The 10,434-nt window shown below is 35.3% G+C and overlaps 1 protein-coding gene across 1 annotated transcript in view; it reads right to left on the reverse strand.

Annotated features, from left to right (window-relative positions):
• The window catches only part of LOC110032133 (oxysterol-binding protein-related protein 1C), a 54,852-nt gene that overhangs the window by 39,490 nt on the left and 4,928 nt on the right, over nt 1-10,434 (reverse strand). Inside the window, exon 2 of the mRNA XM_020735657.1 lies at nt 641-740. Coding sequence (XP_020591316.1) covers nt 641-740 — 100 coding nt within the window. The remainder of the gene's footprint in view (nt 1-640; nt 741-10,434) is intronic.

A 10,434-nucleotide genomic window follows, 5' to 3' on the forward strand; every position in this document is an offset into this window, starting at 1 on the left:
AGCCTGAGCTCGCTCAAGCTCGGCTCGTTTACAGCCCTAAATTTGAATATGCCCAGGAATTAAATCTAGCTGTAAATCACAAACAAATTGAGTTGGTAATTTAATAATATCAACTTTTTTGTTTAAATTATTGTTAAAAAATTCCCAAGCCATAACCATGGTTACAGAGTTTCTAATGTTTCTTTGTTTTCAATCTTTTAACAAAAGATTCTGCAACTTATGACGATACTACATTGTCTCCAGATCAAGAACGCTAGTTTCAAACCAAAAGTTCGTAATCTAAGAGGTTAAATGTTCAGAGGATAGTGGCATCCATCTCTCCCAACAAACAGAATAGATCATGATATTATGTTCAATATATATTTAAGCAGACAGCCTAATTTTCGAAAAGACTAAATCTAGCAGATTATGATATCAAATTCAACATACATAATCAGCTCAGTGATGTCGTCCACTGTTGCCTTATTCATAGAAAAAAAAAAGGTTTCCCATTAAGTCCAAGAACTTGGGAAGCTAAAACAAGTTTCATGAAACTATCTACTAAAAAGGAACCGAATAGTAGGTACAAATCAATACCACCAAGCAAATAATAGAAATAAATGTTTGAAATAAAAAAAAAACTATCCAAAAAATACCATACCGCTACCCTTATCATTCCTTGATGTTGACGCAGATTCATGCTCTTTTGATTGTATTTGACTTTCTGTAACAAGGGTATTCTCCAAATCAACCTTTTCTGTCTATATGATAAAGGAAACAACATTGAGTTTTTCATTAGAGCAATATTATAATGGAAAAGAAAAACAATTAGCATAATTAGAAAACCATAAGAAATGTAAAGATAATAATTTTTAGGCTCAAGTTCTTGTGAAAAAAAAAGTAACTTATTAAATGTAGCCCATGCATTCTATACTGAGCTTTTAAAAACAAACTGATCTGTATTTCAAGTGTTTCAGATAGGATTCATCTGAAATTCCAAGACAAAACAACAATGTTTAATTGTCTTCAAACCATTTCACATGTTAAGGACCATGCAAAGGCGTTTCAAGAAGAACATGGTGATATATTAATGCAAAACGCCATAGAGTCTAGAGTTTTTTATAAAGCTAAATAATGCAATGTCTGAAATCATACAATTTAGTTTTAGAAATTCATAATTCCAAGGACCACCAATGAAAACAAAAGTAATAAATTAATGATTGAATATTTTCTTAAGAAGAACACCTGGTCCAAATCCCCAAAGAAGCTACAAAGGCCGCGGAGGTCAAATGTCTTACACTGATTAGCGCAGAGTGTTTCCAAAACCCTAATTTGGGATATATCATAGGTGAACTCCATGCATGCAAGGTGCATTGCTTTAGGGCACAATCAGTCACTAAAACAAATCAAATCCAACTCAAAACAAAGTAAATCAAATCATGACAAAGTCAAGCAAGGTAAGCACAAACAAGACCTTCTCGGGACTTCTTTGATCTATGATTATTAAGTTTGAATCATAGAGCTGCCTTGCCTGTTGACTAAGGATGTAATACCCATCGTTAGGGCCTCTCTAGGAAAATAGATGCAAGACCTAAACTTGGGCCATTTTTATCCCTAGTTTTGCAACTCTCAACTACTATAAGACGAGTAACAAGTTCTCAACCTCAAGTAAAAGTTCAATCAGACATCAAAACATCAAATCAAATCAAAGCATCGGGACTTCTAAGGAATTGGGGTTGTAAAACTAGTGTTATTGTCGGTGAATTGTCAAACTCCCCTAAGTTCTTTACAGTGATCATAAATACTAATGAACTTTTTAAAAACATGGGTTATAATTTCTTGTCTTCAAGCAAGCTTACATCCAGAGCACAATCCATTCAAATCAAAATACAACTGATGTACAACCTCATTCCGTCTTGCCTATCATAAGTCCCACCAATGAGCCAATCCAACATTTGAGTATTTAAGCACTGTTAAAGTTAATATAGTAAGATACAATGTTCTAGGCAACTTTATAAACGGATTTTTAAGCCTCAAACATCAAATGCATATCAAATATCAAACACCAAAGTTAAAATTCAAGTTGTTTAAGAGTGATAAGCCTTGGACATCAAATCAATACCAAATTAAAATATAAATGGCATAAATTAGATCCCCTACATACCTTTAAGATTGCTTGTATCGTCAACATCACAAGAAAAACACGTAAATAATTAGCCTTAAAAAGGAAAGTAAGCTAACACCTCAATCCTCAAACATTCATCAAATTAGAATTGTAAACAACAATCAAGGACCTTTCAAAATTAGAATAGTAGGTCACACCTGCTCGGATTTTTTCAATAAGATATAAGATCAAACACAATTTGAACTACCTAGACTAAATATGAGCCAATCCCAATATGAATCGATCAAGCCCATGTGTTGAGCATCGGTGATCATGTAAGAATATATTTAAACCACTCAAAACCATATGGGTCTCCCTGAAATTATTTCGTTCATGTTTGAGCATCTCATCAACTGAGAGTAATTGTCATGAAGTATACTAGCCATCCTTAAACACTCAAAATATCTAATAAGAGTCAACTTATGGCTACTGGTTAAACTAACTACAATAAATAGCTTGCAAACCCTCTCTTGTTGACAAACTAAGTCAACTAGGTTTATTTAGGATAAAAAAACATTAAATATTGATCAGTTTGACCCTTCATCTCTCAATAATACTACGTATACAAAACCAAGCTTAACTATCACCCATGTCCTTAGTTGAGTGTTCTTCAGTAGCATATTTGGGATGTATTTAACGATTACGACTTGCGCCAATTAAGCAATGGTGGAACCAAGAGAGATGGGGGCAGAGTTAGGAAAACTCATTTTATAGTTATATAAAGTATCAAGCACCCAGAGCTTCCAAATTAATTCAAAATCATAATTCAAAAAATGAATAATTTTACAATTTTAAAGGAAATTCCTCGAGACCTTCAATAAAAAATTGGAAGATTCTGTAGTGATCCTTTACCTAAGACTAACCTTATAAGACCCTTGGTTTCATCAGGTCAACCCTGAATGCACCAAGTTCCAGGTGGCACACGTTTCAAGGAAATATGTGCACAAGCTTGTCTAGCTTCTAATTGTAATTAAATATTTTAAAACTATGGAAATCTATGAGGATCGACCTCCTTTCTATGGTGAGCTCAAGCCAACCATCCAAAAAATGATGGATGAATCAATTGGAGACAAATTGGGAAACTCCTTGATTAGTTTTTATTTTTTTCCTGTTTATGTTTATTTCAGACTTATTTCCTTTCTACGTTTAAGCTAGATATATGTGATAAGATTGTCAATTAGGAGGGATTGATTTCCCGATATATGTAGCCTTATAGTTGAAGATTGGTAATAAGAATTACGTGAGTATTCCTTCTCTCATTTTTTTCTACATAATATCATAGCATACCTTAGAATCCTTCTTCATCTTCATTCTTGGTCGCAGCAACTGCTCATTTTCGAGGTCGAAGCGTGCCATGGCCTCTCTACACCTCGTATCGAGGCATTCACTTCATCTCGATTACGTCTTCAACAACACTCTGATCCTCATCACCTTCAGCAGTGTCTCTGTTCTCTGACTTTAACATTGTTTACGACACTGTATTTGACGTCTCCGTCTCCAGCGATATCTCCACCTCTGTCTCTCTTGTGCGCACCAGTCACAGAACCCAATAGAAATCTTTGGAGTTATCGTAACACACAAGTCATCTCATCTTCGACTCTTCCATAAAAACGCAACTTCATCTCCTCACGAACGAGATCAAACGAGATTGTAGGTCTCGTCTCCTCACATTTGGCAACATCTCTGCACATTTGGCTAGAACAAACTAAGAGTTCTAGCATTTTATGATTCACTCTCTCCTACAACAGTCGGAGCCTCCCTAGCAGCCATCCAGCAGTCGAAATCCTCATTGCAGCCGTCAGAATCCCTCCAACTAGCCTACAGGCATCTAATCCTTATTATAGTGATTGGACTCCATTCATGCAGCAAGCAACGGTCACTAGGCATGTATGGGGTTTATGACCAAGTATAGAATGAAAACATCTAGTTCTACTCTAGAGGCTAGTTCTGAATCATACTATAAATTCTATCCAAACATCCCCTGAACTCTCTTCCTTTATTACAAACCATAAACTCAATGGTCATAACTTCCTTCATTGGTCACAATACACATTTATGTGCACTTGTTAAAAAAAAAAAGTGATGCGTCTCACACGATATGAAACGGCTCTTAAGCTCACAGATCATAACCATCACACGAACAAAATTTAAAATCATATGTTTGTCTTCGAAGTAAGAGAAATTTCATGCTCAACAAAACAGCCAAAAAATATGAGAGGCTGCAAAAGGAACTTATTCTGACATTGAGAACACTGCATAGTTGTTTGTGATTGAAGCCAAATTATATGATCTTCGTCAAGGTGAGCTAAATGTCACTCAATATTTTAATGTCTGGACAAAGTATTGGCTCTAATTGGATATGTTTGAGACGTGTGGAAATGTCCACATGATGTCGTGATGTATAAATCAATCATCGAGAAGAGAATTATCAAATTTCTGGTGCGACTATAGAATTGGATGAAGGAGAATCATGAGAATAAAGTCCATCATCTACCTGTTTGCTGAAGTAGAAGAGAAGAGAATAGAAAGAAGCTAATGATGCTAAAAATTAATGTTTATCTAGTGTTGAAAGCTCGGCTCTATAATCCTATCTCTTCTCATGACTCAAAGTCCAAGAAAAATCGTCTCACATATGACTATTGTTAAGTAAATTGGGCACTACAAAGAAAAATATTGGAAACTCCATGAAAAGCCTACATATTGGAAACCTAAACAAGGAAGGAATGATCAAGAGAGCAAGGCCGATGCTGCCACCACATCTGAAGGATTGGCTGACCCATTCACCAAGGAACAACTTGAAGTACTTAGAAACTCCTTGGGAGTAATTGAAATTAGCACACCAGCCTCAAGAAGAACCAAGGAAATATATCATTCTCTCATCTCTCCAACAGTGGGAGATTTAGGCCTTAGATCATAGCCTCGGGAGCTTCTAATCATATGGCTAGAGACATCCATGTTTTAGTCAGCTATCAAGAGACTTCTACATCTAGATCTGCTAGACTTGCAGATGTATCACATTCAAAACTTCCTTGAAAAGAATATGTGGAGCGCTCTCGGGATATTACTTTTTCTCTATTTTATATGTTTCGCAGTTGGACTGTAAGTCAATTTCAATTAGTAGGTTTACATATGATATAAAATGTATAACTAAATTCTTAGCAAACTCTCGTAAATTTCATGTGATGAATTAGAGGAATGTGATTGACCTTGCTAGAATGCATAAAGGCTTAAACCTGCTCGAATAAAGTCTCTCTGAACACACAAGTGGTCCTAGCTCTCTGAGTCTGTTGATTCGATATCCGTTCAAAAATAAGTCATGTTATGGCATTGTCACTTGGGTCACCCTAGTTTCAATTATAGCGTAGGGTTATATCCTCATTTGCTTATTAATAAAAAAATATAGTATTTATCATTATGAGATTTTTAAACTTCCCAAACACACCAGAAATTTTTACCCATAACCTAATATGAACACTCACATCCTTTTTCTATTATCCAAAGTGATAGTTGGGGATCTTCAAAAGTAAGAACCCTAAATGAGGTTAAATAGTGTGTCTCATTTATTGATGCTGACACTAAAACTATTTGAGTATTTCTAATAAAGAAAAAATCTAAAACAACCCAAGTCTTCTAAACCTTTCATGACATGATTCAAACTCAATTCGAATGCAAAATTCATATCCAAAATTGATAATGCAAAGAAATAATTCAACTCTATCATTGTATCTTAGCTTTCAAAAAATATAACCATCCATGTGAGTTCACATATTGATGCCCCATAGAAAAGCTGAAAAAGAACAAACATCTTCAAGTTATAAAAAAATTTTAACGGAAAGCAAATTTTACTGTAATATACCTTATCAATCGAATGTCTAGTACGATACTTAATTTCAAAACACCATTTAAAGTCTTGATGGCTACTTATCCCCACATGAAAGCTTACTCTTCTATTGTACCATTTAAATTTTTTTTTTGAGTATTTTTTGTTCAGGGTCTTTCTTCAAAATACACAAAACTTTATCCTAAATCCATCAAGTATATTTTTCTTAGGTCTTCAACAAAAACGGTTATAAGTGCTACTCACCTGTTACCAGAAAAAACTACAACTCTAAGGATGTCACATTTTTTAAAAAATCAATGCTACTAACCCAAATCTGATGTTCAAGGTGAAAGTGCAAATGATGATCAATTTTGGGATGCACTTAATGACACCTACATAGTCTCACAACCTACCTCTCTTTCACCGAGCCCCTCTATCTCCCAAACACCACAACATGAAAATATCCTAGTCCAACCAACCCAACCTGAAGTTCATAATAAAGAATTTCGTGTGTAAATAAGGAGGAAGAACAACCCTAAGCAGGAGAAAGGCAACTTGCAAAGACGAAACTGCCCAAGCCAAAAACTGGGTCCCCACTCACCTGAAATTTTGGGTGATGCGTCTAAAACTCAAAAAGTATCTCCTTCCTCTTCTAGTGTTGACAACAAAAAAAAAGAACTAAATATCCAATACAAGAGTATGTAACTTATGAAAAACTATCCACCGTATAAAACTTTTGTATCTAATTCTGATAATGTGCAGATTCCTAAATTCATTCATGAAACTCTTAAAAATCCAAAATGAAGGAAAGCATTTGAAGAGAAGATTCAATCACTAAACTATAATGGCATATGATTTAATAAACTTCCTCAAGATAAGAGGCCAGTTAGATGCCAATGAGAATTCAAAGTTAGACTAGTGAGGCCAGTTAGATGCCAATGAGAATTCAAAGTTAGATTGGTTGGAAAAGGTTTCAATCAAACTTAAGAGATTGATTATCAAAAAACCTAGAGATTGATTATCAAAAAACCTTTCGCCAGTTGTTAAATTGACCACTATCAAAGTTCTCATCTCAATAGAAGTTAACAAGGAGAGTGAACTACATCAACTTGACATAAAAATACCTTTTTGTAAAGTTTAAAAAGGCGAAATCGGGAAACAAAGCATTTTGCCTTAGTGAGGCGGATAAGCCTCAAGGCAGATCAAGTGTAAGCCTAAAAAAAATTATAAAATTCAAAATATAACATAAATATGACATAAACCATTAATGTATTTATTTAGTTTATTATTACAAAGACAAACTATAAATCTTAATCTTTAAAATTGATATAAAATAGAAGTTTGAAATGTGATTCTAAGTAAATATGCACTTAAAATTTAAATATTCTATGAAATTCAAGATGCACAGTGGCTTCATGTTTGCTTTCGTTATTTTCAAAAGAATCATATTTATTATCATCTAATTTTACCATATTGACAACTTAAATAGTTCTTCATTGAGTATAATTTTCTGCTTATTATAAATTAATTTGAAATCCAATATGATTTTAATAATAACAATAACAAACCATTGTCCCACTAAATGGGGTCTGCCACATAAATCCTTTTTCTCCATTGAGTCCTGTTGAGTGCCATATTTTATTTAATCTAATAGGTTAAGATCATTTTTTACACAATATGCCCATATTTTTAGGTCTACCTTTGCCTTTCTTAACATAAGTCGAATCTAAAACATCTACTCTCCTAACACGATCATCAGATGATCGGCGTTTAAAATGACTAAATCATCTAAGATGACTCTCTCTACTCTTATCCGCCACTGGAGCTACACCAACCCTATCACGTATATATTTATTTCACATTTTATCTCTAAGTGAATTTTCATATCATAATTTTTTGACAAATTTTACACTGGATGTAGGCTATCTAACACAATCCTACACTTTTCGCATTCGGGATTTGAGACTCGACAATGACAAATATATATATCACTGATGCATCGTCTCCGCTCTGCTAGGGTTTCGCCTCACGGCAAACCCTAGCGTCTGTTTCACCGCTTTCTCGCGTCATTTATCTTAACCTTCCTCGTCGACTTCTCCGCCTTCTCGCGTCCCCTGCCTCTTTGGATTCGGCGGGTTGCGTCTGTCTCATTCGTCGCCGCTCTGCTCGAGCTGTTTGCGCTCTGCTCGACGTGATTCCACAGGGGTGTCTTGCGCTTCTGCGTCCGCTTCTGCGCCACTTCTAGATTTGGGCTTTAAGAACAGGGCGTATTTTCGAGGTTTCCGCTCCTGCTCCCTATTTTCTGGATTTGGACTTTCTGGATTCTGGCTTTGCTCTTCATTTTTTTCTTCATTGTTCTTAACGCCACATCTCCATCTATTGGGGATGGCTTCGGACAGATCGTATGTTGTTGCTCTTGCGAGTGTCAACGCCGCCTCAGGTACACCAAAATCGTGCTTTTTTCCTCCTTCGTTTGAGTGGGAGGAGGATATCAAGAAACCTGGAATAAATAATAGGAAATCTGTCATCTTTTTTACAGAAGCTGAAGGTATTCAACTTATTTCCTTCTGTCGACTGAACTTAGTTGAGAAATTTTTGTATGGTCATCCCAAAATAGAGCTGATTCGTAAAGGATTTGAGCTTGATGAGTGGAAAATTGGACTGTTAGATAAAGACATATTCTCATACAAATTAATAATGAAAAAGATTACATGCGTTTATTTGCTAGAAGGATAATCTGGATTAATAACAGAGCAATGAAGATTCTGAAATAGTCTGTGAATTTTGACTCTCAGACGGAACCTCCGATCATTCTGGTTTGGTTTCGTCTCCCTGGTCTAAAATTTTATTATTTTACTCAAAAGGTTTTGTACGCTATTGCCTCAGCTTATGGTAAGCCACTCAAAACGGACATTCCTACTTTCAATATTTCTCGTCCATTAGAAGCCAGAGTACTTGTTGAAAGAGACATCAATTTATCTGCTTCTTTAAGGAAATTTTATTGGGCACACAGTATCATGGGTATTGGCAGAAGGTAGTGATTGAGTCTTTTCCTTCGTAATGTTCAAACTGTCGTATGTTCGGTCACCCCAGTTCTTAATGTCACCATCTAACATTCACACCTCAGACCAAAAAAGCACAGTGCTCCGCCAGAAACAGTAATTTCATCTCCTCCTGATCAACTCCAAGTTATTGACAATATTGATCATCAAAAGAATGCCCCTGAAGACATCAGTAGTCTCGCAGACAATATTACAACCACTCAGCCGTCTCTGGAACCTCCTATCGTGGGTGAGAAAGAGATTCTTCAGACCCCACTTGCCTTAGAACTCATCACTGTTATTACAGGTTGCAATACTTCTACTGTTTCACTACCGCCTCATCAGGTCGAGCAAGCTGTATCTGTCACTCGGGTTCATGGGGATCATGTTGTGCAACAGCCTACACCTGTCCAACTAATTTTGGAACAATTTATTGATCAAATGAGTCAATCATCGAATGAGGAATGGCGAGTCTACCATCGAGGAGGAAGAAGAATAATGGAGACCTATTTGAGCTCAGGAATCTGATGGATGATACTTTGGTTACTTCGGGCAATGACACTCACCTTACTAATTTGTTAGCAGGCTCAATTCCGAGAACTAGAGGCAGAAAAAGGACTAAAGTGAGATGTCTCTAGCACTTTTGCGCTCTTTGGTGGCTTTTTGATTTTTTATCTTTATGTATTTTTGTTTTATTTGAGTTTGTGTGTTATACTGTGTGAGTTGAATTTTCTTTTAAGCTCTCTCATACAACATTTTTATATTTTTTCCGTTTTAATAAATTAGCCCTTGGGCTTTTTCAATATATATATATATATATATTAGTGATGAAATATAAAATAATGTCACATATTAGTATCCTAACATCAAATCAGAATATAATAAGATATGAAGGTAAAACAAGATAAAAATGGAAAAATATATTAATTCAAAAAAAATTCAACACTATATATATATTGCATAACTTGCTCGAGGCGTTGCCTAAACATCTCAAGGCATAAAGCCTCAAAGTATGTGCCTCAAATGAAAAGGACATAAGACTTATTGGTGACAGTGAGGCTTAAGCCTCGAGTCTTTTTTGTGTACCTCAGTTCGAGAAGCATCTCAAGGCATAAGCTCTTTCTTTAATCAACTTCTCAGAGTTTAATACCAAGCCTAGGTCCCTACAACATCTACAACTCAGCATAAGGGGGAGTGGAGAAATCTAGAAGGATTGGCCTCCTTCCATGATGGGCCCAAGCTGATCATCCAAGGAGTGAAGGATGCATTAATTGGAGATAATTTGAGAAACTCCTTAATTAATTTTTATTCTCTTCCTATTTATGTTTATTTCAAAACTATTTCCTCTCTATGTTTAGGATAGATATATTTAGTAAGATTAAAAATTAAGAGGAAACACACACACACAGATATATATATATATATATATA

Source organism: Phalaenopsis equestris, unplaced genomic scaffold, assembly GCF_001263595.1.
Source record: "Phalaenopsis equestris unplaced genomic scaffold, ASM126359v1 Scaffold000878, whole genome shotgun sequence".
Lineage (NCBI taxonomy): Eukaryota > Viridiplantae > Streptophyta > Magnoliopsida > Asparagales > Orchidaceae > Phalaenopsis > Phalaenopsis equestris.